Source organism: Nyctereutes procyonoides, unplaced genomic scaffold, assembly GCF_905146905.1.
Source record: "Nyctereutes procyonoides isolate TBG_1078 unplaced genomic scaffold, NYPRO_anot_genome, whole genome shotgun sequence".
Classification (NCBI taxonomy): domain Eukaryota; kingdom Metazoa; phylum Chordata; class Mammalia; order Carnivora; family Canidae; genus Nyctereutes; species Nyctereutes procyonoides.
The window spans coordinates 7,271,198-7,298,521 of record NW_026575028.1 but is presented as its reverse complement, the minus strand read 5'-3'; the positions used below and the strand labels follow the sequence as shown (position 1 = coordinate 7,298,521).

General features: G+C 50.9%; 1 protein-coding gene and 1 long non-coding RNA gene across 2 annotated transcripts in view; one reads left to right on the top strand and one right to left on the bottom strand.

Moving 5' to 3' along the window:
* CD9 (CD9 molecule) overlaps positions 1-4,805 on the bottom strand; it is a 33,113-nt gene extending 28,308 nt beyond the window's left edge. Inside the window, exon 1 of the mRNA XM_055315365.1 lies at positions 4,605-4,805. Coding sequence (XP_055171340.1) covers positions 4,605-4,670 — 66 coding nt within the window. The 5' untranslated portion in view covers positions 4,671-4,805. The remainder of the gene's footprint in view (positions 1-4,604) is intronic.
* On the top strand, positions 194-26,589 carry LOC129503358 (uncharacterized). Its single transcript, XR_008663164.1, has 3 exons — positions 194-3,365; positions 22,572-23,776; positions 26,465-26,589. It is a non-coding gene; the product is annotated as an uncharacterized LOC129503358 (long non-coding RNA).
* The last annotated feature ends 735 nt before the right edge of the window (positions 26,590-27,324 follow it).

Below are 27,324 nucleotides of genomic sequence, written 5' to 3'. Positions count from 1 at the left end.
TCTGTCATTTCCGAGGAGTTGAGAACATGGGGCCAACAGGCTCTTACCCAGAGTTTCAAAACCCTGGAACAAGGAAGTATGGAAGAGATGGAAAAGACTGCTTCTGCACCTCTGTGGTGGAAAAGACCTGCGGGGGGGGGGGGGGGGGGCGCAACAGCAGTCCCACTGACCCCCCCACCTGGGGAGTGGGGAACGCAGAACAAAAGCACGCACCTCCTCAAACATCACTCTCTTTTCCTGGCTGGACACAGGTCTATTGAGAATCCTCCTTGTCTACCAACGGGACAACAGGCCATAGAAGCCATGATAACCCATGGCCTCAGGTCCCTTACCCTGACCCACAGCCAGGTGCACCCATACCCAGGAAAGAACAGTTAAGGCTCCTGTTTTCTAGAAGAAAAGGTGCTTTTGCAGGTTCACAGTGTAATTATGAAATTCCAAACGGTGCGACCCAAAGCCACACCTCCTTATAAAATTGAATCGTACCGGAAAACAAACACACAAGTCAAACATGGGACACACAGCTCTGTGTCTAACAGAGAAGATTCACATCTAGTACAGAAGGGTGTGCGGAGGCCGACTGAGGTCTGAAGCCACAGACCGACTCATTTAGCTGAGTTGGGTGCTCTGGCAAGGAAGGCCCTCCGTGGGGCTGCTTACTAAAGTGGTTCCAAATGCCAGGGCCTCTTCCTTTGAGTACAGAAGAGTAAGGTCCGGAATGGTGCCATGTGCCACTCTGAAAGGAAAGCGGTAGAGTGAGGAACCCCCCTCCCCACAAAATCAGGAGTCAGAGCTTTGTTGTTGACAACCATTACAGAACAAAGTGAGGGGCAGGCCATCAAGATTCTGGGGAGGGGAGCAGTCCTATTTTCCTTAGCAGATGTAGACACCTGGCCTCGCCTCACCCCACCTGTCCCCAGACCTGCCGGCCTCAGTACAAACACGGCCAACTTTACCAGGGCTCCTGCTGTCTGTGTGCTAAAGGTGGAGAGCCATTTTAGGCAACAGTCCCAACTACTGGCTCAGCCCAACCACCAAGGCCAGGAGCTTCTGGAGAAAGCAGCCCCTGCCACTTCCCTGGGGACATCCCCTGCCCTGACCCCAGAGCCTGAGGTCTTAGGGTCTCTCTGCGCTGTGGCTTATTTTCATAAATGGGGCTGCCCCACTGTCAAAACGTGGTACCACACATAAAATGGAGAGGGTGTCCTGAAGTGGGAATCCCGGAGGTAGGGTGGGGATCATGAGGCTGGCAGCGATTCAGGAAGAGGAGCAAAGGAAGGGGTAGGGGGATGTGTGTGGAGTGTGGATTCCTGCCTACATCCCTGGTTTCAATTTCTACCCTCCTCTGGGAAGTGCTCCCACCCTCCCCACTGCCTAAATGTACTTCCAGCTGTGGAGTAACATCGGCCACAGCTGGAAGTTTATGGTGTCTGGGGTGAAGCTACTGTGCCAAGGGCATCACACACACTCTGTCATTTAACCCACAGCAGCTCCATGGGGTAGACACCAGCTCCAGCCTGGTGATGGGGAGACTGCATCCAGAGCAGCCCCACCCAAGGCGACAGAGGGAAATGTGAAGTTCACAGGAGAGAGACCAAGAATCAGGCCCCGGAGGTAAAGGCCCAATGATGCCAGGCTCTGAGGACAAGTCTTGGTAACAACCCCTGTGCATTCCCATCTCCTGACTCAGATTTTGGGTTGTGTGGCAAAGTCCCGAAAGGGACGGTTTGCGACCATTTGTTTCAACCCGTTGGCTTTACAGATCAGCAAACTGAGGTCTGGAGCACACAAACCACCTCCCCAAGGTGTTCAAGTGACACGAGGACAGAGGTAGACCAATACTCAGGTTCTTGTCCAGATTTCCACTGTGGTTTTTGGGAGCGGGGGCGGGGGCAGTGGAGTAGGTAGGGCAGTCTAGAAGAAAATATAGAAACAACGGAGAGCCAGGAAGTTAGAGTTGTGGGGATGTTGGATGAATAGACTGGTTGCTGGTCTGGCTGTGAGCATCAGAGGCCCTACTTGGGGAGGCCAGAGAGGGTAGGTTTAGCTGTCACCCAGGGTCCAATAGGGCTGAGGCCAGGGCTGGGGCAGAGGTATACCATCTTTCCATCCTGATCATCCCACTACCACTGAGGTAGGCTTCTTCTCTCTGGGTCCTACTAGGCCACCCATCTCAGCATCCTTTGTTCATGAGCCACTGGCCTCACAACTCCTGTTTTTCAAGGCCCACGTCAGATCCCAAATGCCAAGTGTATAAATCCCTGGTCTTGGGAGAAAAAGGTAACTGGTGCCATCATAACAATTCAATCAGGGTCCCTTTAAAGATATTTTTGAGAGCTTGTTTCTACCCAGCTGACCATGACAGCAGGCTGGAAGGGGAAGTACACCGGACTTTAAGCTAGTAAGACCTCCCTTCAAACTTCTGATGCTATCCTGCCACATGTCCCTGGATAAGTCACTTTACCCCTCCGGGGACTAGTTTCCTGGTCATCAGTACCATGGGGATAATGCTTCTAGCTCTGGCTTGTATCATGGGACTTGGAAAAGGCCTTTGCAGACTGTAAAATGCTGCACAAGTGGATCCTTATCTCCTTTATTCTATCATTTCTACAAGGACCTTGACACAGGGCTACTGAACAATCGTTACTTCAGAAAAACGTAGCTTCCTCCCCCAACACCAGCCCATTACCAGGTCCCCTTGTTGATTTCACGATGGAGACCCAAGAGGGCGGGACTCAAGTGTGGGACCCAGGCGTGGTGGTATTGGTTCGGTCTCTGTGATCCTGGGCCCCTCTTTGGTTCTCTGTTTCCTCACTGCGGATACGAGGGGCGGACTGGATGATCGCTAAAGTCATTCCTAATTCTGGACCCAAACATTTCCAGATTCAGTCATGTCCGTTTCAGATGACATAGCTGACCAGCAGCGCCTAGCCCAGGCAGGGGTAGCTTTGAATATGGGTGGGGTGGTAGGCTGGAGACAATAAAAGACTGGGCAGACACCAGAGGAGCCCTGGAACTTCCCAACAGACTCTTGCCTGTGCCACAGGGCAGATTGGGGGGGGGGGGGGGCTGGGTATGAGGGCCTATGGGAGTCTGTGGTTCCTTCCCCGCCTGAAATCCTGATGCAGCCTAGGCAGATAGATGAGGACGATGCAACAGACTGGTGGGTGAGATTGTGCTGGGGAGGAGAGAGGAAGAAGACTCCCCAAAGGACAGGGGTGGGGTGGGGCTTATCCGCCTTCTCACATTCTTTTCTGGTGCCAGAGGTTGGTGAGAGGAGGAAGTCAAGCCTGGGAGCGAGCTGGCTGGCTGGCTGGCTGCTGGTGGGAACACCAGGAGGAAAGAATGCCCACTGCTGAGGCAAGGTAGGGGTGGGTGGGTTCCTTAAAACAGGCCAGGTGTTGGGCAGGGGCACATCTATGTGCCATCCTCACTAGAACATGTGTTGTGTATGGTGACTCTTGCAAGGGCAGGTCAGTCTCTTACTGGCAGCTCCTGAGAGAGAATTAGAATCTCAAGAGGTTTGCTCCAAGGTTCCTGGGGACCCCAGTGACCAGCGCCAGGGGAGCAAGTACCGTATAGTTTTTGTTACAAGGCTCTGGTGGCATGCCCGTTTCTAGAGCCATCTCCCTGGTGGCATAGGGGCTGGGCTGCCTTTCCAAACTCCTTCCTGACTGCAGAGGAACAAACACTGTCCATCTGTGTGCAGGGGATGTGGCCCTCAGACTCAGGACACACGGGTCCCCTATTCCTTGCTTCTTTCTGTCTCAGGGTGGTCTCTTAATACCCCCAAGAGAAGGCGCGGAGGGAGCATCCCCTTTGGCACAGCCTCCATCAGACTTTGCATTTGCAGAGCGGGGTGAGCACGGGCCGGGCCGGCAGTGGGAGTCGGTCGGGCAGCTCCCGGCCTGGCTCGGCGTCCTCTCCAGGTGAACTGCCACTCTCCCAGGCCCCGCCTAGCCACTGGGTGGGCTGGCTTGGGGGTGTCCGCCAGGCGGGAGGGCCCGGGCTGCCAGTGGGCCGAGTGATCTTCCCCCGGAAATGGAGAAACACAGGACTAAAAGCGCCAACGGGCAGCTGCCTCTGCCTCGCCTCTCCCCAACTCTGAGCTCTCTCCGCTTCAGATACTTATCGCCTTTGGGGGAAAAAAAAAATCCAGACAAGCGAGTCTTTCAGGTAGTTTCGAGGGAGTTCCGACTTTCTCACGGCGGCTCAGAACCCGGCCTGCAAGCACCTCCTCGACCGTCGAGGGGGTCCCCGACCCTCACTCAGGTCGGGGTCCCAGGCCTCGGTCCACGCAGAAGTGCCATCAGCTCTGGGCCGAACCCTCCCGCCCCACTTAGGTCCTCCGGGCGCCCGCATCGCCCCCTCGGGGACCCCGCCCAGGTCACGAGCCGTCCTGCCCGCCCCCCGGGAGGGGCTCCGCCTCTCCCCGCCGCCTTCCCCTGCCTGCGCTCGGAGGGGCTGGGGGGCGAGGGGGCCGCCGCGGACCCGCGCCCCCCACGCCCCCCCGCGCCCCCCGCTCGGCGTCCCCCGGCGCGGCCAGGGTCCCCGACGGACAGGTGGCGCCGAGGAGCGCGCGCCGGCCGCTCGCCCTCACTCACCCAGAAGACGAAGTTAAAGCCGAAGAGCAGGTATTTGATGCACTTGGTGCCTCCTTTGACCGGCATGGCGCGGGCGGGCTGGCTGGGCCGGGCTGGCGTGGGACCGGGGACGCGCGGCCGGGACGAGCGGCACCACTCTCGGGGCCGAGGCGGCGGCGGCTGCGGGCGGGCCTCGGGGCTGCACTTTTAAAAAGTGCCCGTCCTCGCCGCGCGGCGGCCGCGGTGCGCATGTGCCGCGGACCCCGCCCCCGGCCGGCCCGGCCCGGCCCCACCTGCCCCGCCCCGGCCCCCAGGCCCGCTCCCGCCCCGCCCCCGGGCACCCCGGGCCGCGCCCCCCCCCCCCGGCCCCCGCACGGCCCCTTCCCCCGCCGCCCGCCCGGGCCCCCCAGCCGCCGGCCGCCCCCTCCTCCCAGCCGTCCCGGGATCGCTCCAGGCTCCCCTCCCCCCGCTTTTCCCTAAGAGCTCTGGGGCGCCTCGCCCTTCTGCGCTGGCTTTGTGGGCTCTGGGCTTCCCGCCCGAGCCCCCCACGTTGGGAGGCGTCCCTTGGGGTCGCTGGGGTCCAGTCCCCCCACTCAAGGCAGGCTGGCCGCGCCCTGAGCTCCATTTGAAGGGCCGCCGCCTGGCCTTGTTGCTCCTTGAGGCGGCTCCTTGCACACTTGCCCTGCCGGAGCCCACTCTTGCTCCGCACGTCGTGTGGGGGAGCAGGGATTAGCAGCTGGCAGTCCAGGTGGACAGAGGGGTTGCAGGCTCGTACGAGTAATTTTTCAAATGCGATTACCGAACAGTAACAGGGCTGAGAGTGTCGGGTGGTCCCGGAGAGCTCCCGGGCCTTGGGGTTTCCGTGCCCCGAGAGAAGAGAGAAGAGAGCCTTTGTAGCCGGGGCTTCTGTTCTTGCCTCTACTCCGCAGCACCCTCCCTCTTGCCCCTTGGCCTCCCGATGCTGAGCTCTAGACCTCTGGATGCTGAGCTCTGAGCTCGGCTCTCCTCAGCTCAACAACTTTCTGTAACTCCCCCGTGTTCAATGGCCCAAGGTGAAACTGCGCATCTTGCGTTCTGTTCTTTGTCTTGTGTCCGTGCTCAGCACTGCTCTACCTGGACCACGCCGCCCTTCTCAGCCCCCCAACTCTGCGTGGCCTAGCCCTCGCGTGTGGCATGTGGTGTGTGCCCTCCGGCTGCCTGGCCCTACCCTCTTCAGTTGTAGAAACTGTGAGGCTCCTCAAACATTCCTTTCCTGTTTCTCACCAAAGGATGAAACGATTCCCTCTTCTTTTGAAGTCCCCAAGCCCCTTTGTATCTTTTTTTTTTCTCCAAAATGAAGTTTCCTTTACAAAAGCAAGAAACATCAGAAAATACCAAGAAGCAAAAAAAGAACATAACTCAAATTTCACCCACCAGAAATGGAGGGTGTCGCACTTTGTGGCTCTTATATTAATGCTTATGACCACTCTCAGTTGTCTCATTGATTCATTCAAAAACATTGTTCAGCATCTGTTCATAAGGGGCATCATTAGGGGCAGGAGCTGGGTGTCCACTGGTGGAGGGATTCAGGCAGCCAGACAATGGGAGAGAGTACTGTTTGGGGTCACAGAGATAGAGCTGGGGCTGAGGGAGCTCAAAGGAGGGGCCTCTGGCACAGGTTGGGAAGTGATGCTGCTGAGCCAAAGGAAAAGTTGCTTCACAGGAGAATCTTGGGCAAAGCTTGGGGCTGGAGCTCATAGTTGGGGGAGGTCCGTGGGAAGTAGAGGTGGAGACCCAGCTGATGACACGACGGGGAGCCTCCCCTCACACACTTTGCACTCTGAGGTCTGGGGCCCCTGAGGGGTTCAGGTAGGGAGCGAGTTCCATCTGCTGTGTGATTTAGGTTGATGGCTACCTGTATTTTAGGTAGTTGCGTGGGGGGAGGGCAGGAGGTGCAGGCGGCAAGCCCCTTGGATAAGGATGATTGTTTGTCCAGACCTTGGCACAGAGCTTTGAGGGATTACATGGAAGGTGACAGGTGTCAGGTGATGTCAGGGGCCCTACAACTGAGTAGTGTGAGGGGAGCATGGGACACAAAAGGTGAGGTGAGGACATGTGGAGAGTAGTTAGGAGGCTCTAAAATGGGTCAGGTGAGAGACAAAGTGAAGAGGATGGGGTGAGGGGGTGTAGGCTAGAGAGTGCAGCCAAACCAGAAGAGAGGACAGTGTGTGTGTGTGTGTGTGTGTGTGTGTGTGTGTGTGGGCAGGGGTTGGTGGGGAGGAGAGAACCCAGCCAGAGCAGCAGGAGCTGGATTCTGGGGAACTCCATTCACGTGTTCTAATGCTTCTTGGGAGCCTACTGTGATGAGTAAGGAGAAGCAGAGAGACCAGGGTTCCCCTCCGTGTTGCATAATACCAAGAGTGGCCAAGTGGAGGAATTTTGGTAGTGCTTTGTCACTCACCCCAATCTAGTGTCCACTGAGGATGGTGGGGGCAGGGCAGCGTGTGGGAGTGGTAGAAAAATCAGACAATGTCCCATTGTGCTGCTCTCAGGGAGAGGCCACCTATCTAGAATCTAAGGAAAGAGGATTTTATCTTTTTATATTCTTCTCTCCTCTACTCCTCCCACCCTGCCCTTTCACCAACATAGGTGAGAGGAGTTCAGTAAATATTTAAGCTTATGATAGAAACTACTTCTTAGGGTAATGTGCATATTGAATGAGGTAATCCACTGAGACGGCTTAGTACAGTGCCTGACACACAAGTGTGCTAGAATGTTAGCTATTGTTACTATTACTGTTCCTATTCATACTCCAGAAATAATGGAGGGGGCTATAGTTAAATTCCAAATTACAAGCAATCAAGGGAGTCCCTATAATGTGAGTGTGGAGATCTGAATTCTTGATCCGACCCATGGGTTTATTTTGGACAAGTCGCTTCCTCTCTCTGGGCATCAAGCTCCTCACCTGCAGAACGAGCATTCTGGATTAGGAGATGGCAGGGTCCCCTCCATTCTGACGATCTATGGTGCCTCTGAGCCAAAGTGTGTTTATTACAGGCAGTTAGTTCTACAGACAACCAGGAAGGGTTGAGATGGAAAAAATATGGTTTGCTTTAGCTGGAAGGGGAAAATCTGGGTAAGCCCCTGAGTCAGAGATCACATGGAGGCAGAAAGGGCTTCCAGACTTTGTGGTGCTGGGAGTGGGGAACGGTCCCTCCCTTCCCTCAGGGCATCCTGTTTCTGGAAAAACCCGGATTCAGGCTGCGGGTCCGCTTTGGCTTTTGTGCGCCCCCTGGTGGTAAGATTTGACCCGCCGGGGGCCAGGCGGGCTAATGCCACACCCATCTCCCCGGGAGTGCTCATCCCTCTAGCCGCGGGAGGCAACCGCAGGACCCGCACTCTCACTGGCCCCCAACGCCCTCCTGGCCACCCCGCCAGGGGTCATTCTGGGGGTTCGCTTTCTCCCTGCTCCTGCTGCTGCAGCATTTTACCCTGCTGACCATCACTTCTTTCTAGACAGTTCTCCCTCCGCCTTCCCAGTGCTGTACCATGTTGGTTCACTCCCTTCACTTCTAGAAACTTCTTCCCTGCTTCTCTTAGTAAGCTCAAATGCCGTCCCTTCTCCTTGAACGCCCCAGGCTTTTCCTCCGTGGATCACCTTGTTTGAATCTCCCTCACGTGGGACTCTTGACTTTCATCATGTTCTCTTGTGTGTTCTCCTTTTGGTGGTGAGCTCCTCTAAAGTATACTTTACCTGATGAACTTCTGTGTTCTCCGAAGCAGCCAATCCCTTGCTGGCGGGCCAACCCCCCCCCCCTTCCCCAAACGTGTGTGGAAAAACTGGAGGAGTGGGCCTTCCTCAAGCTTTGCTCCCTGCCATCTGCTCTCCTCTCAGCTCTCTGGGAGCACTCCCTCCCTCTCATCATTTCTCTCTGGAGCTGCCTCTCTCTAAACTCATCGTGTTATCCGAGGGCCTATTAGGCAGTTCTCCTTTAATGGCCCTTCACATCCCAATCCCCCAAATGTGTGAGGATGTCACCTTGTACACCAGAGGGCATTTCATGCATGTGATCAAGTTAAGGATTGTGAGATAGAGGGGTTATCCTGGATTATGCAGGTGTGGCAGGTCTGATCCTGGGAGTCCTTATGAGAAGAGACAGGTAGGTCAGAGGTAGAGAAGGAAATGTGAAGGTAGAAGCAGAGGTCTGAGTGATATGCGGCCGTGTGCCAAGGAATGCAGGCAGCTGCTTCCAGAAGCTGGCAGCAACAAGGAACCTGATTTTCTCCTAAAGCTACATGAAGGAACAACTCATTTAAAGATTTTATTTATTTGACTAGAGAGAGAGAGAAAGAGAGAGAGAGAGTATGAAAACTAGCATAAGCAGAGGGAGCAGCAGAGGGAGAGGGAGAAGCAGGCTCCCTCCAAGCAGAGAGCCCAAAGTGGGGCTCAATCCCAGGACCTGGGGATCATGACCTGAGCTGAAGGCAGATGCTTAACTGGCTGAGCCCCCCAGGTGCCCCAGAACAACTCATTTTAGACTTCAGGCCTTCAGGACTGTAAAATAATGTGTTATGTTAAGCCACTAAATGTGTGGTAACTTGTTACAGAAGCAATTGGAATTTCAAAATAAATATACAGATCAGAGTTCATGACTTTGAGGGCCTCTCTGCTCCAGAAGCCATGCTTTTCACCCACTAGCTCCAAAACTCACATCACCTGTGACCGCTTCTCCCTCCAGTCCCATACCTGCTTCACGAATGTGAAGTATCTCTTGTACCACTCCTGGCCGTGACTGCAGAGTTGTCCAATTTAGAGATAAGGAAGCAAGCATAAAGCAGGAGATCGTGACTTACAGCCAAAGATCAAGGCTTCAGGCCTTCTGCTTCCAGCTCCCAGTGGGTTTCTCAGCCTTCATTCCTCCCCCGTGTAGGCCAGGCCCTCAGAACTCTTCCTAAGCCCAAACAACTGTCCTACCCTTGTCCTGACCCCCTGTCTTCACTTGTCCACTCTGCACACATCGCTCCACCCATTGCCTTGCACTGGGCTTGGGCTGCCCTGGGTTGCTCTACTCCAGCCATACCTTTCCACTGCATTAAACACGAATAGTCAACGTGGGGTCACCCATGTATAGTGGGCAGTTCATGAAGATGCCATGGGGCTCTGGATGAGAAGAGACAGCTCGCAGGCCAGAGAACGCCATTCTAAAAACCCTTCGTGGGAGCGCCTGGGTGATTCAGTTGGCTCTGGTTGTGCCTGATCTTAGGGTCCTGGGATCGAGCCCTGCTTTGGGAATCCCTGCTCAGCAGGGAGTCTGCTTCTCCCTCTCTCACCCAGCCCCTCCACCCTGCTTGTGTGCATGCTGTCTCTCAAATAAATAAATAAAATCATAAATAAATAAATAAACAAACAAATAAATAAATAAATAAATATTAAAAACCCTTTCTGAATGAATCTTTCTGCAAGCTCCCTTTCTGTGACAGCCACCCCTGCCTTTGTCCCCTGCCCCAGCTTCTTCCTCCCCTTCTGTCCAAGCCTTCTGTCCCTATGGAATGGTGGAGCCCTCACTTGGCATTTCCAGTTTGTATACTCTAATTCCACTCCCGCAGCTCAGTAAAGCGTCAAGTATTTCTCAGGGTCTGTCCTGTTTAGAGACTAGGGAGTGGGAAGGAGTTGGAGGTAATGAATATTTAATATATTTTTGTCTTACTCCTAAAGCTTTGCTTTCTTCTTTCCTGCTCATGTTTCCTGCTCCCAAACCTCCCAACTCCCTTTGCATTTACACCATTTTCCTTAGCACTTTCATCTTCTAACACAGGGGAGACTTTTCCCATCTATGGTCTGCTTCCTCCTGCTGGAATATAAACTCTACTGGAGTGGGCGGTTTGGATTGCCCTGTTTGCAGATGTGTCCCACGTTACTTGAACAGTGCCTGACACACAGTAGGTGCTTGATAAATATGTATTGATTGAACGTATGCAAAGCAAATGCTCCAGTTCTAAAATCATCACAAAAGCCCATTGCCCTCTTGTCTTAACTGATGGATATTTACACATCTGGGGTACTGTGTGTGCTCCTGCATCTATGCATCTACGTCTAATTTCCCACTTCCACCATCCTCAGCCCCAGCTCCCAGCTCCAGGCCCAGGCCCATCCTCCTCTCCTCCCCTGGATGCAGCTGATTGGGCTTTGAGGACAGTGGGGCCCCCCCATTCCCTGGTACCCTTGGTCACCTCAGTCTGCTCTGCCCCTTCCGGTACTCTTGTAGAGATTTCTTTCTGGGGCAGCCCTGGTGGCGCAGTGGTTTAGTGCCGCCTGCAGCCCAGGGCTTGATCCTGGAGACCCTGGATCGAGTCCCACGTCAGGCTCTCTGCATGGAGCCTGCTTCTCCCTCTGCCTGTGTCTCTGCCTCTCTCTCTGTCTCTGTCTCTATGAATAAATAAATAAAATCTTAAAAAAAAAGAGATTTCTTTCTGAATCATCCACTAGACTATTCAGACATTGTCTTGCATGATCATATCATACTTCATGCATCTTAAAAAAAAAAAATCTCCCCAACTAGATTATCAGCTCCTGTGGTACCCACTGTAGGTACTCCAGGGATACTCAGTGAAAAATAGTCCAAAGAATAACACTTGGGTGGGCACATATGATGTGCCAGGGGTTCTTCTACCTGCTATATAAACTCATTTAGCTCACAGATGGTCCCATAAGGTTGATAGTCTTACGATTTTTATTTTACAAACAGGTAAACTGAGGCACGAGTTGGTTAATTAACTGCAGCAGAGGCAGGATTTGAACTCAGGCAGCCCAGCTCCAGGGGACATGTGCTAACCTGCCTCTCCACAGGAGAGGAGGGTGAAGGGGCTGCATGTGACGCCTCATGGTGGCCTCATCTTGAACGTGCCTCATGCCTCAGAGCAAGCCGACTCTCTGCATCTTAGGGGATGACCACAGGTGGTATTTGCACCTTGGCCTGTCTTTCTGAACCTCCCTTGCCACAGCTGTGGAGCTAGGAGACTTACTGCTTTTTCTCTACCATACTGAGCGGGGATGGCTGCTGACTTCTGTTCTGAGTGGTAGTTCTAGATTCAGGAGGAGGATCAGAGGCTGGACACAGGCTCTTCCTGGAGTGGCAGTGTGTGTGTGTGTGTGTGTGTGTGTGTGTGTGTGTGTGTGTGTGTAAGACATGGGACCTTAGTATGTGGGTTCAGGCAGGTATGGACGGTGAATTATAGTTAAGGTGAACCTGGCAGTAAGAAGCTTTCACAAGTGTCCACCTGGGGCCTGTGGGAAGGGTTCAGAATGGGAGAATGTTGCCACAGAGCCACTGCCTGCAGACTGTAAAGTCTGGATACCACTGCATGATATAGGAGGCCCCCCAGCAATCTGGCTGTGTTGATGTCTCTCACCCATTTCCCTACTTCCAGTACCTTATACGCTCTAGCCATTTTGCCCTACTTTTCTTTTTTTTTTCCTTTCTCTTTCTTAATAGCTTTTTTTTTTTTAATTCCAGAGTGACTTTGAGTTTACAGATAATTTGCCAAAATAGTACAGCTTCCCCCTAATGTTAACCTCTTACATGACCATGGGATATTTGTCAAAACGAAGACCTTAATATGAATATAGCACTATTAACTGAACTGCAGATTTTATTCTGATCTCACCAATTTTTCCACTAATGTCCATTTCCTGTTCCAGTATCCAGTCCAAGATCCCACAGTGATTTAGTGTTTTGCATTCCTTTTAATTCTCTGAATTTGCTTGCCTCCTTCCCGTCCAGTTGCCTTTGACCCTGTCATTCATTTCCTTTGTCTCCTATAACTTTCCTATTCATGGCAAACTCTTATTCATCCTGCAGCAATCCCTCTGAAATAATGTGGGGAACTGGGGAGGAGTGGGATTTGAAGATCTGGCTGTTGAGCAATATTATCTGGGGAAATTGCCACTCTTCCTTCCACATCCAGGATCTCATTTGACTCTCAGTTGGATTTTATGGGTCCTTTATGTAAATGCACACAAATGCTAAAATACATTACTACCCACTCTCCTGCCCCCCCAACTGTGGTTCCTCAAAGTCCACAGGCCAGTTTCATAGGACAGTGCAGGTGGCTGGTGGCCAGCGAGGACCTGAACTCATTTGTCTGAGTTCCAGTTTCATTTGGTTTCATGCTTTGCCTGTCTCCACAGTTGCCCAGTCTGGGTATGCTTTGGTACAACACTTGGCTGAGTTTGGTGGATGGTGGACTTCCTGTGGTTTCTCACCACCATGCATATTTAGAATGATTGTATCATCTTTGGCTTCAGGGGCTTTCCTCAGGTTACTCCAGGCTAGAGTGTAGTTGGTGTCCCTCCACCCCCACCTCTACCGAGCAAGCAGGGAAACCCGCCAGAATGCCAGACTCCTGGGTTCCCTGACTCCATCTACCACCTGGAACTTTGGGGGTCCTTTGCCCCCCCAACCATCTCCTTTACCCTTGAGTCCCCACTGCTTGAGCTAACTTCACAGAGCACTGGGTTGGTATTTCCCTCTAAATTTTACTTTAGATGATTTAACATCTAAAATTTAACATTTACATGATTGAAAAAAATAAAAATACAAAAGAGTAGAGAGGGAGAAGTGTCCCTTCTGGAAATTGTTCTAGATTAAGATTAAGGAGTCATATTGGGACACCTCGGTGGGTTCAGTGGTTGAGTGTCTGCCTTTGGCCCAGGTCATGATCCCGGGGTCCTGGAATCGATGAGTCTGGTGTTGGGCTCCCTGCAGGAAGCCTGCTTCTCCCTCTGCCTATGTCTCTGCCTCTCTTTCTGTGTCTCTCATGAATAAATAAATAAAAATCTAAAAGACAAATCCTTTGATTAAAAAGAAAAAGATTAAGGAGTCATATCAACCAAGGGCAGCATGTGGACCTGGTTGGAATCCTCCTTCAATCAGATCAATTACTAAAAAAAAAAAGAAAAAAAAGAAAAAAAAAAAAGAAAATAATTTGTAGGCGATTGGGGATATTTAAATATTGACTAAGGAAATATTGTTAATTTTTTTTAGGAGGATGATGGTGTTGCGGTATATTTTTGAAAAATCCTCTCTCTTAGAGATTCATCCTGAAAAATTTTAAGGCTAGAATAATCTGGTGTCTAGGGCTTGCTTTAAACATCTCAGCAGCCCCTTCCCCAAAAGTGAGGGAAAGCAAATGAGGTAAGAATGGGAAAATGGTGGTAATTGTTGATGGACGGTGATGGGCATATGGGTTCATTATAGTTCTCTCCATACTCTAGTGTATATTTGAACACTTCCATAATGACAAAATACATCTCCATCCGACCACTCCATCCCCTTCCATTCTAGTCCTTCCCCAATAACCACTACTGGTTTTTATGGCTTTTTTAAATGCAAATAGTGATATGTATTATTACTCACTCCCTTTCCCCACCATTTTTTTGGCACCTTGCTATTGGAGCATTTGCCTTTTCCCATCTTTTTTTTTTTTAAGATTATCTATCTATTTATTTATTTATTTATTCATGAGAGACACAGAGAGAGGCAGAGACACAGAAAGAGGGAGAAGCAGATTCCTCACAGGGAGCCTGATGCGGGACCAGGCCCTGACTTGAAGGCAGATGCTCAACTGCTGAGCCACCTAGGCATCCCTGCCTTTTTCCATCTTTATCATATGCAGTAGGCAGAATAATGCCTCCTCCTTCAAATGTCCACTTCCTAATCCCCAGAACCCATGCATGTGTGACTTTACATGGCAAAAGGGACTTTGTAGGTGTGATTAAGGTTAAGAGCTTTGAGATGGGGAGCTTATCCTCAATTACACAAGTGCACCCCATCTCATCACGTGGATCCTTAAAATCAGAGCTGTGGTCCTGGCTGTGGTCTGAGGGAGATGTGACAAAATGTCAGGGAGACTGGACAGTGCTGGCTTTAATGCTGAAGGAAAGGAACCACCAGCCAAGGAATGAGGGTGGCCTCTAGCAGCTGGAAAAAGCAAAGGAACAAATTCTCCCTGAAAGCTCCCAGAAATAGGAATGCTGCCCTGCTGGCTCCTTGATTTTCAGCCCAGTGAAACCCATGTGTCAGACTTCTGACCTCTAGAAAATGCAAAAGAATAACTGTGTGTTTAAATCTGTAGTAATTTGTTACAGGAACAATGGAAAACTACTACTGTATATCTCGGAGATATTTCTGTATCAGGACAGGTTGGAACAGCATTAGTTTCTCACATTACACACTGGCTCTGAAGTCTGGCAGATCTGGCTGGAGTCCTGGCTCTGCCACGTACATGCTGTGCAATTTTGGGCAAGTTCCATTGCCTCTCTGAGCCTGTCTCCTTATCTGTAAAAAGGGAGTAATGAGAGCACTTAATATCATAGGGTTGCTCTGAGGGTTAAATCAATAGCACATGCAAAACTTTGAGCCCAGTGCCTGGCAACAGTAAACCTACACAAAAAAAGGACAGCTGTTAATAAGCACTGGGTGATATACTATATGTTGGCAAATCGAACTCCAAAAAAAAAATACATATAAAAAATTATACTATTAACATAAATATTATAACAAGGATCTTTCCCTGGGTACTCCAGGGGAGTGGTGCCCACCACTGCTCTCCCACTTTTTCCAAAGTTGAGGTTCCCTGCTTCCTGCATGAAAGGTGGGTTGAGGGCATGATGGGACCCTAGTGGGTTCCCATTTCACTTCCATGCGGCGTGGCTTCTCTGAGGGATGGGGACTTTGGGGATCCCTCTCGATGACCCAGGAGTCAGCCTGTGTGAGCTCACCCCCTCACCTACATTTTGGGATCACTGTGGGACCCTACAGAAAATATCCCACACATAGTAAAGTCCAAGAAATTCTGACTCCCTTCTCTCCTGCTCTGGGCCACACCTTCTGGGTTCCTTAACTGTTGCACTCCCTCTGGCTACTGGGGAGTACAGGGTGCTGACCTAGGGCCAGCCTCCAGAATCTTCTCAGTGGGAGCACTCTCTTTCCCCTTGGGGGAAGCACTGTCCTGCTCACTGTTGCAGCCCCCCCCCCCCCCCGCCCAGCCCTCCCCTCTTCTCTGGCCTCACAGTGCCTGGTGGCAGACAAAACTCCTCTCCATGCCACAGGAACCCACAGATGCTAATGCTTTTACTCAGCATGGAAATACTTCCTTATTTTTAGCTCTGGCCCTGGGCCATGCCACAGCTCCCCCCTCCAAGTGAACTTGTCCAGATCTGCGCGTTGTTTTCCCAAATTCGTGGTGTCGCAGGAATGTGCTCTGGTCATACAGCATTGCCAGGACTCTGCCCACACTCCTCTCTCCCAATCACCTTGTTTGCTTGTACACATCTGTTTCTGGCACACACACGCCCAAAAGTGTCTCCCCAGCTCCTTCCTCCATCTCATGTACCTGCCCTGTCTCTCTCCAGCAGAAAGGAAGAGTCCCAGGAAACCAAAGCTGGAGGGGACAAGGGAAGATGATGAGAGGAAGATACCATTTCCTTTTTGGCCCAAGGGGCTGGCTGGGGAGGGTGTTGTACGCTGCCCCGTGCATGCGTGCGTGTGCATGCACACACACACAGACACACATGCTGTGTCCTGCCTTGCATGGCATAGGGTTAGCTGTGGCTGGAGTAGCTAGCTTTCCGAGGCCAAAGTGGTTAACCCAGAGATTACTGCACTTTCCCTCCCAATTTAAATTTAAAATGAACAAACAACCCCCTTCTGAACAAAGAGTCTTAAACCAACAATGACATAGAAAACCAGGCTTCTAAACTGAGACCTGCGGTGTTTCCCATACTCCACCCCCACCTCCCACCCGCTGGGCAGACCGCATTCCAGCCTCTCAAGGCAAGCTTGCTTCCAAGCCCATTTAGCATGTATTTCAAGTCTGGGGAATGCTCCACTTCCAAACCTAGACTGGAAGTTCCCTGAAGGCATGGGACAGTTTGCTCCTATTGCTTTTTCATCCCTACATCCTCAGGGTAAAACCCAATTCCTGAAGGCCCACAGAGTATGGAGTACTTCTCCCAACACCCTAGGTCCCCACTCCCCAGACTCTGGGCTGTTTCAAGAGTCAACAGGTGCACTCCTCCTGGGGCTTGGGCACTTGCTCTTCCCTAGGCCTGGGCCTGGATCTCATGCCCAGGATCCCTTTTGGATCTCTGCTAGTGGATGACTTCTCAACTTTACAAATGACTCCGCCCAGCCCAGCCCAGCCCACCTGTTCCCTCCTCCCCTGCTTTGTTACCTCCATCACCCTCCTCACCACCTGCCTCAGTCTACGGTTGATTTGTTGTCTTTGTCTCCTTCCACTTGAATGTAAACTTCACAGGGAAAATAGCTGTTCCTTTTATTTGCCATTCTATCTCTAGGGCCTATACCAGGCCTTCGGTGGGTATTAATACATATTTGTTGAAAAGGAAGGGAGTGCTTAATATGTGTGGATGCATGTGACTTGCAGCAGAAACCTCTGGGCTAGGACAGCTGGGCCCCTGGATAAGGACATTGTCAAGGGAGAAAGGGGCCTCCTTGGCCTCCCTCTGGGGGTTAAGTGGTCACCCGCCATCCAGGTGGGACCCAGAGTGGGGAGGGCTGGTGTGTGGGACTCCCCAGGAGGCCCTGCTAGGCCTGGCCAGAGGTGAGAGGTTCCTGGCCCACCAGCCAGCTGTTCCTGCCCATCCCTTCCTGTGTAGTGAGTCAGCCAGCCTGGGGAAATGAGCCAGGGAACTGGCCCCAGTAGGGAGTATAGAGGGTTAGAGGTCAAAAAAACAAAGACCTTGCTCATCCACCCCTCGCACTCTGCCTGTCAGAGATGCCTGTTCTGTATTCCCCATCTCTGTCTTAGTCAGTGCATATCTACTATGGGTTGATTGCTCCCCCCCTTCAAGTCATATGTTGAGGTACCTCAGAATGTGACTGCAATTGGCAATAAGGCCAATTAATCAGTCAAGTTAAAATAAGATGATACTAGAGCAGAGTGTGGCCTAATCCACTATGATTGTGTTGTCCTAAAAAGAATGCCATGCAGATTTGGATGAATCTTTTTTTTTATGATTTTATTTATTCATGAGAGACACACACAGAGGCAGAGACACAGGCAGAGGGAAAAGCAGGCTCCCTGCAGGGAGTCCAATGCAGCATTTGATTCCAGGACCCCGGGATCATGACCTGAGCCCAAGGCAGCTGCTCAATTGCTGAGCCCCCCAGGAGTCCTGATATGGATGAATTTGAAAGATGTCATGCTAAGTGCAATCAGCCAGACACAAAAGGACAAACATTATACGATTCCACTTATGAGGTACCTAGAACAGTCAGACCCATAGAGACAGCCCACAGAGTGGGGCTCCCAGGGGCCAGGGGAGTGGGGAATGGGGAGTTAGTGTTTAATGCAGACAGAGTTTCAGTTCGGGAAGATGCAAAAGTTCTGGGATGGATGGTAGTGATGGTTGCCCAACATTGTGAATGTGCCTAATGCCACTGAACTCTATGCTTCAAAATGGTTGAAATGGTAAATTTTTTTTTAAGATTTTATTTTTTTATTTATGAAAGACACAGAGAGAGGCAGGGACACAGGCAGAGGGAGAGATAGTCTCCCTGAGGGGAGCCCCACGTGGGACTTGATCTCAGGACCCTGGGATCATGACCTAAGCAGAAGGCAGATGCTCAACCACTGAGCTACCCAGGCGTCTTGAAATGGTAAATTTTTTTAGTATATATTTCTCTCTCTCTCTCTCTCTCTCTCTCTCTCTCTCTCACACACACACACACACACACACACACACACTCATGAAGGCCCTGTGAAGAGAAAGAGACACGGACAAAGGGAAGACATTGTGAAGACACAGGGAGAACACCACCTACAGACCAAGGAGCAGCAGTGATGGCCCACAGACCACCAGAGGCTGGGGGAGAGGCTGAGATGCTGTCCCTCACAATGTCCATAAGAACCAGCCCTGCTCACATCTTCATTTCAGACTTCTGGCCCCTGGGGCCATGACACAATATGTTCCTGCTGTTTAGCACCCTCCTCAACCCCACACCCCCCTCTGTGGTAGGTTCTGGCAGCCCCAGGAAACAGATACAATACCACTCCTGGCCAGTAGTGCTTCCTCTCCACGTCCCTTGAGTTCTGGAATTTAGGGAGAAGGGAGAAGAGGAGCTGGTTTGTGAGGATTCTTCTGGTTCTGGCTTCCTTTCATTCCATTTATTCTCTTGGTTGCTCCTTTCCTCTGCTGCCTCCTCCCCTGCTCTATAGTCCCCACACAATGTCTCAACAGTTACTTGTTCAACATCTTCTCCCCCACTAGACTGTAGGTCCAGGAGGCAGGGACCTTTTGTGTTCATTCAGGGCTGTGTCCTCAGTGCCTGGCTCTTTGGAGCACTCAGTACACATTATAAATGGATGAATTCTGTAGAATGGGAAGGAATGAGCCTTGTTGCTTCACCACCCTGCTACCTCCTGGGCCCAGTCAGACAGGCTTTGACAAAATGTATGGGCTTATAATGAGCAGGGGCAGTAGAGTCCCTTTTGTGACCACAGTGGATGGTTGGGCCTCTCCTGGTGGGGTGGATGCTACCACAGAATGTCCTGAGGGTAAGGCAGGGGCCTGGTAGACAAAGCTGTTCCCTTAGGTCCACTCAACTCAAACCTAGCACTTGTCCAGTAATAGAAAGGCCAAGGAGAAAGACTTCCCATATTATGTCAGGCCGAGCCTGGAGTCCGATTGGGAGAGAAAACCCCTGGGTGGATATTGGAGTAAACATTTCCCTTTCTCTTTCTTACTCTGCCCTGCTCTGCCTCTCTGCTGTGGGAGCAAAATAAGAGGGGTGGGGGTGAGAATTAGAAGGAAACAGAAGGCCTCTCCTCATCTTTTATTCATAGATTCGATGAATATTTATGGGCTGTGTTTAGGCCAAGGATGGAGAGATGAGTAGACTCAATCCCCAACCTCAAGGAGCTCATGGCCTGAACAAGGAGATAGACAAGCAAACTGTCCCAGAACAAGGCCATGACTGCCTTGATGGAGTCTATGTGGGAGCTGAGGAAATACTCTGAGTGTGGGACTTGGTGAAGGCTGCATGAAGGAGGTGCCATCAGAGAAAGGTCTTGAAGGATGAATGGGAGTTTGACATGTAAAGAAGGGGAGAGGGTAGGAAGTGGGGAAGGCGTAAGATGAGCAGAGGGAATAGCACCTGGCAAAGCGGGAAGTCATGAAAGGACTGTAGGTCTGGGGTAATAAGCTTGGGCGTGGGGGTGGTGGGAGGCACTAATGGGAACCGCTGTTGTAGGGAGAGAGTGTGGCCAGAGTGCCTAGTGTACAGGACTCACGAACTTGGGCTTGCTCCTGAGATGGAGAAGGAGTGGATCTAGGTTGCAAGTGTGTGTGCTGGCTATCTTCTCTTCACCCCACTTCCTGTTAGTCCAGTCATCCTCTACCCTGTTCTCCTCCATACACTGCTTCACCTAGGCTCCCTGGCCCTGTGGTTGGAAGACAGGAAGAGCGATAGGTTGGGGTACTTATTTTCCCTAACCCCCCCACCCCCACCCCCGTCACCTTGTCACATTTCAGGCAGTGGCCATAGCTCTGGCTTTCCTTGGCTCTGGTACATGGCTTTCCTCTGTTTGCCACTCAGGCCCAGGAAAGTGGAAGCTTCCCATGGCAGGTAGTCCCCAGGTGCATCTCCACCCTGATCAGTTCACTTCACCCTGCATTAAACTCTCTTCAGAAACCCCTTTGGGGGCAGCCTGGGTGGCTCAGTGGTTTAGTGCCGCCTTCTGCCCAGGGCCTGATCCTGGAGACCTGGGATTGAGTCCCACGTCGGGCTCCCTGCATGGAGCCTGCTTGTCCCTCTGCCTGTGTCTGCCTCTCTCTCTCTCTCTCTCTCTCTCTCTCTCTCTGTCTCAAACGAATAAATAAGTAAAATCTTAAAAAAAAAAAAAAAAAAAGAAACCCCTTTGGGTGTTCCTTCTGCTTTTGTCCAGCAGCCTACCTGATGCAGTAGGGGTTTGGCTTAGCTAGCATTTGATGGGGAAATAGCCCTGGTGATGGTGAAGACCGGGGTGGGGAGAGATGGAGTCAAGGGCGCTGGTTAAGACCCCCCCTTTTTTTTGAAAGAGAGAGAGAGAGAGAGAGAGAGAATGTGCATGTGCCTGAGTGGGGGTGGGGAATACCCTGAGATCATGACCTGAGCCCAAATCAAGAGCCCAAATCAAGACACTCCACTGACTGGGGATCCCTGGGTGGCTCAGCGGTTTGGCGCCTGCCTTTGGCCCAGGGCGCGATCCTGGAGACCCGGGATCGAATCCCACGTCGGGCTCCCGGTGCATGGAGCCTGCTTCTCCCTCTGCCTGTGTCTCTGCCTCTCTCTCTCTCTCTCTCTGTCTGTCTATCATAAATAAATCTTTAAAAAAAAAAAAGACACTCCACTGACTGAGCTACCCAAGTGCTTCTGGTTAAGACACTTCAAGTCCAGGGGAGAGATGCTGGGCAGACATTGAGGCACTGGCTGTGGGATGGAGAGAAGAGGCCAGAACTGGGAGGCATTTCTGAATCGGAACAGTCAAGTTTTGCTGACTTCCTGGGTAGATGGGGGAGGTGAGCAGAAGGGAAAGATGGAGTCCCGAGACCTGCTTGGAAGATAGGAAATCTCGGTCTACAGTTGCTGCACAATAAGCCATAAAATCTGCTATTTCCAATCCAAATTCAGGACTCTAGAGTGTTTGCTTACCCTCTCCTATCTTGAAAACACATAAGTACCTTGGAGGCTGTGGTTAGATACCAAGAGGGCAAAACTGTTGGTAGAATCAGAGACAAAGACATTGAATCAAGTTAAGGTCGGTGACAGGGTCATTCACTTTTAATGTGTGCATCGATAGGCCACTAAGCATCCGTTCATTCATCCTTTTGTGCACCTCCCTTGTTTTATTTATTTATTTATTTATTTATTTATTTATTTATTTATTTATTTATTTATGACAGTCACACACACACACACACAGAGAGAGAGAGAGAGGCAGAAACACAGGCAGAGGGAGAAGCAGGCTCCATGCATCAGGAGCCCGATGTAGGATTCGATCCCGGGTCTCCAGGATCGCGCCCTGGGCCAAAGGCAGGCGCCAAACCGCTGCGCCACCCAGGGATCCCTGTGCACCTCCCTTGTGCTTTAAGAACCACCCTCTCCCCATCCTGGCACTTAAGCTTTGTGTGGGCTTGGCCAAAGTCTTCAAGGCCTTAGCTATGAGTAGGAGGGGCCTGGGCTCCAAATGGAGCCAATGAGACTGTTTGGAAGAAAGTGGGGGCTCCTCAAGGCTTAAGCCTGGAAGCATCAACTACAACTGCTATCTGCAGTCTTCATTTTGTCCTGGTAGGTAGCCTGAGAAGACACCAGCTCAGGGAGGAGATCAAAGCAGAGCTGAAACAGGGAGAGAAACCAGGGTTTTGTGGTCACATAAACTGCAAACAGCCCAGTCCTGCTCTTGTGCGTTTCAGTTTGTGAGCTCATATTGGGTTTCTGACTTTTTCTTTGTCTTTTTTGGTCCTTTGCAGCTGAGAAAGTCCTAGATGAAACAATAGCCCTCATCAAATTTTGTTTTAGATCCTAGTTTTTTAGAGATAGTGCCTCTGGGGCACCTGGGTGGCTCAGACGATGAAGCGATGAAGCATCTGACTCTTGATCTCAGCTCAGGTCTTGATCTTAGGGATGTGAGGGCTGGAACACTGGGCGTGGAACCTCCAAAAAAAAAAAATGTAGAGACAGTGCCTCCTGGTAAGTATAATGGGATTTGGTGAGAACATTAAAATTTCTCACTTGAACTAGCTCCTTCCATCTCAGGTCCCTGTTTGTGAAACACTGCCAGTGACACCTGCCTATTTTGAAGGCAAAATGAGAGAGAGAGAAAAAAAAAACAACTCTAAGGTGTTTTCCAAGTTTTAACTACTGCTATAACTAATTACTGCTATTTAATTATTGCCCTCCTTGTGGGCAGGCACTAAGGTGTTTTCTGTTTTTGTATGTACCGCAGAGACTGATTGGTGTGCCTCACACACAAAGCAGGTGGTCCATAGAGCTTTGTTCGAGTGGAACCGAATGTTCTTCTCGCTCATTCTCTCCAGACTACGGGTGAGGAAAACGGGAGTCACAGAGAGACAAACGAGCAAGCCACATGCCAGGAGCAGACTCAGGAAACCTGTCTCTGAGCGCAGTGGAGGCCAAGAGCAAAACCCTATCTCTCTGAGATGAGGCGACATCAGAAGAAAAGTGGATCCCATGGCTGCTGTGTCACTAGCCTGTGACTTTGGGTGAATCACGTCAGCACTCTGGGCCTGTGTTTTGTCATCATTCAAATAGGGCAGTCCTCACATGTCTCTGAGAGAGAGAAAGGGAGTCTACAGGGAGCAGGATGCAGGACCCCAAATTCATGACCTGAATCCAAGGGCAGATGCTTAACCGACTGAGCCACTCAGGGGCTCCTGTTTTTGTTCATTTTTAAAGATTATATCTTATTTTTTTAAAGGTTTTATTTATTTATTCATGAGACAGAGGGATAGGCAGAGGGAGAAGCAGGCTCCATGCAGGGAGCCGGATGCGGGACTCGACCCTGGGTCCCCAGGATCGCGCCCTGGGCCAAAGGCAGGCGCCAAACTGCTACGCCACCCAGGGATCCCCTAAAGATTTTATTTTTAAGCAACCTCCACATCTAGCATAGGGCTCAACACACCACGCAGAGATCAAGAGTCACATGTTCTACGGCCTGAGCCCTCCGTGCGCCCCCTAGGTGCAAGTCTTCGGAAGTACAAAACACCTTGCTCACTTCCTGCTCCCAGTGCAGACGCTCAGAGCTGCAGGTCCTGCTCTGCAGGTGCAGGTGCAGGTGCAGGTGCAGGTGCAGGTGCAGCGTCAGCAAAAGTGCCACATGCTTTGGGGCTAACGGAGCGCCTCCCTCCACACGATTTCCTGCGCTTCTCCCAGGCTCGGAAACATTCCTGGCAGGTGGTATTTCTTCCAGCGACAGAGAAGAAGCCAAGGCACTGAGAAGTGAGGTGACTCGCTGAAGGCCCTCCAGCTAATCTGAGATGAGGGTGAATTCACATCCAGCTCTTGCGACTTCCAGTTCAGGCCCTGCACAGGGCTCTGCGCCACCTGTCGGGAAAGCCAGTGCCCCTGGGCACTTGCTCGGCCGGTGCTCCATAAATGCTCAGAGGAAGGGCCCGCGCTGCTCTGGCCACGGTGAGAGGGCCTTGCTGCGGCCTGGCTGGTGGGGGCGCTGGAGGCCCAGGTTACCCAGTGGTTTATCTGGGGGGCCTTGCTGAGTCCACCATTCCTGGTGGAGGTGGGGTGCTTCAGCAGGGCTCGGTTGCGCAGCTCTCATGGGTGACGTGGGTGGCGAGGGAGGCGGCACTGTGTGTTGGCTGGGCCGGGAATAGCTCTTCCGGACATTGTGCTCACAGGTGCCCCGGGTCATGAACACAGAGACCCGGATGCCTTTGTAGCAGTCACAGCAACACCCTGTACTTCCCGCCCCACATTCCAAGGAGGCTCCCCAGCCTGCTCACTTATGGGAGGTCTCCCAGACGCCGGCTTCCCCTTCCTCTCCTGGACTCCATCCTCTTGAGGATGCGATGGCCATCTCCATGGTGTGACCTGGGGCGTGTGGGAGGGCCTCTGACCATGCAGTTCTCCCCATGTTGGGCAGCCCTCCTTCCAGAAATTATCTCTTGGCCCCACAAAATAATGTCATAGCAAACATTTTCTGATTCAGGCTCTGCTTAAGAGCTTTACATACTAATTTTGTCAATAGTTCCATGAGATAGATGCTATGGTTATCGCCCCTTTCCTGTTCTTAAGAAGGCAACTGAAGCATATAAGTCTTTTATTATTATTATTTTTTATTTTAAAATATTTTATTTTATTTATTCATGAGAGACAGAGAGAGAGAGAGAGCAGAGACATAGGCAGAGGGAGAAGCAGGCTCCCTTCTGGGAGCCCAATGCAAGACTTGGTCCCAGGACCCCAGGATCATTCCCTGAGTGGAAGGCAGATGCTCAACCACTTAGCTGCCTAAGTGCCCCCTTTTTATTATTAAAAAAGCTTTTTATTTTAGAACATTTCTAGATTTATAGAATTCTTGTGCAGAGGTAGTACAGAGAATTCCTGTGTACTCTCCTGTTCTGTTACAGACCTCCTGTATTAGTAGGGCACATACATCACTATCAAAAAACCAATATCCATACATTATCATTTTTTTTTAAATTTATTTTTTATTTATTTATGATAGTCACAGAGAGAGAGAGGCAGAGATACAGGCAGAGGGGAAAGCAGGCTACATGCACCGGGAGCCCGATGTGGTATTCGATCCTGGGTCTCCAGGATAGCGCCCTGGGCCAAAGGCAGGCGCCAAACCGCTGCGCCACCCAGGGATCCCTCCATACATTATCATTAAGTAAATTTCATAGTCTATTCAGATTTCTTTTTTTTTTTTTTAACCTAATGTCCCTTTTCTGCTCCAGGATGCCACATTACATTCAGCTGTCATGTCTCCTTAGGCTGCTTTTGGCTGTGACAGTTTCTCAGACATTTCTTGTTTTTGATGACCTTGACAGTTTTGAGGAGTACGGTCAGGAATTTGGTAGAATGTTCCTCAATTAGAATTTATCTGGTATTTTTCTCATGATTAGGCTGGGGTTATGGCTTTTAGAGAGGACGATCACAGAGGTAAAGTGCCCTTTGCATTATGTAGCAAGAATACATGCTATCAACATGACCTGTCACTGTTGGTTTACTACATATGAAGGGTATGTACTATCAACATGACCTGTGACTGTTCGTGTTGACCTTGATCACCTGGCTGAGGTACTGTTTTCTGTTGTAGACTTACTCTCCCTTTCCAATACTGTACTTAAGAGTTATTTTTTGAGCACTAAGAGGAGATGAAGTTGCGGACTCTCCTACAAGCAGGGGGGTGGGGTGGAGAAGGAGGGCAGAACAGGGTGGGGGCAGGTCTCCTACATCAGAAAAAGAATTTGCATGTGGCCAGGAGGGGAAGCCAGTGGCTTTTGAGGCAGGCTTGATGCAAGAGAAGAATAGAGGTTCAGGATTGGGACTGGAGCAGCCACTCAGCATGGCCCAGTGGTAGGAGAGCCACCTAGGCATTTCCCAGAGAAACAGGCAAGAGCTTGGGTGGCTTGGCTCTCATTTTCAAGGACCTCCTCTCTCAATAAGTGATGCAGACACAGAGACACGGTGACAGAACAACAAAAAAGGTACATGCTGTTCAGCTTTAAACTGCTATCTAAGGCAGCCCCGGTGGCGCAGCGGTTTGGTGCTGCCTGCAAGCCTGGGGTGTGATCCTGGGGACCCTGGATCGAGTCCCATGTCAGGCTCCCTGCGTGGAGCCTGCTTCTCCCTCTGCCTGTGTCTCTGCCTCTCTGTCTCTCTCTATGTGTCTCTATGAATAAATAAATAAATAAATAAATAAAATCTTAAAAAATATAAACTGCTCTCTATCAAATATAAACTGCTCTCTATCTTGCCATTGGACAATTTGGTGTAAGAGTTCAGGATAAGTAAATATTTGTTATAAATCCTGAAATTATTTTGTACATTAGCACCACAAGATTGCATTATTCAGATGAAAGTGTAAATTTTGCAGCATAAATATTTAAAATAGATCACAAGTTTCATAACCTTGTTTGGACACTTCCTCATTTTATAAAATATAGATACTGGTAGTTATAAAAGATGGCATTGGCCTGGGCCCCCTTATGGGAACCCTGACACACCAGACCTCTTTTGGCATCAGGGGCTGGGAAAAGGTGAACCCCACACTCAGAGGACTTGGAGGGCCAGCTGGATCAGAGCTTCTCTGAATTCTGTGAGCATGTCATGTGCTTACTTACACTCATCTGTCTGTTCCAGGTCATGAGCTGAGCATGTGAGACTGGATTTACATAGTTGATCTGAGAGCCAAGGCCCTGGCTTGCCACACTGTGGTCCCAACGTTGGAAGGAACATGAGAAAATAAAAGGATGCTTTGGACAGAAGTGGCCATCTGTGATTTTCAGCATAACTCCCAATGCCTGTCACTGTGCCGACATTACACAATTAGAGATAAATATCTGTGGATACTTGGGGGTCTAGGAGTTACCTGTTAAATGAAAATACCCCTAGGATCTGAAATCACTGTACCTTTTGGTAGAGGTAGTGGTCAGCCAGCTTCTTGAGAAGAGTGGAGTCCTGTGAGAGAGGGACCCAGGGCAGAAGACTGGAGAAAGGTGGCAGGGCTGCAAAGCACAAGGTGTGGGAGGCACGGGGAGGGGCAGTGGAAGGGAGGCCCCAAGAGCATTCATGAGTCTGTGGAAAGCTGTCCTGGTGACAACCTATTTATGGCTGTTTGGTCTCAGATGAATCACTGTCCCATGTTCCAGTTTCTCCACTTGTCTGTGACATAGGGACAATCCAGGTCGGTCAGGGGGAGACACTTTCCCCCATTTTCCCACCACACACTGTGTCACACACCACTGTTGCCATGGCCACCATCAGCTCTCATACACTATGAGCTCAGGGGCTCTGGGCTGAGGGCACAGCACAGATTATGCCTGATTGAATTCTCACAGCCTGGGACATAGGGTTACTGACTCCACTTTACAGTTGGGGAAACTGAGCTTTATAGAGCTCAGATGACATACCCAATGCCACCTGCTAGGGAGAGGTGGGTGTAGGGCCCCCATGGCTAGGTCAATCTGGTTCAGGGCTGGCAAACTTTTCCTACAAAAAAG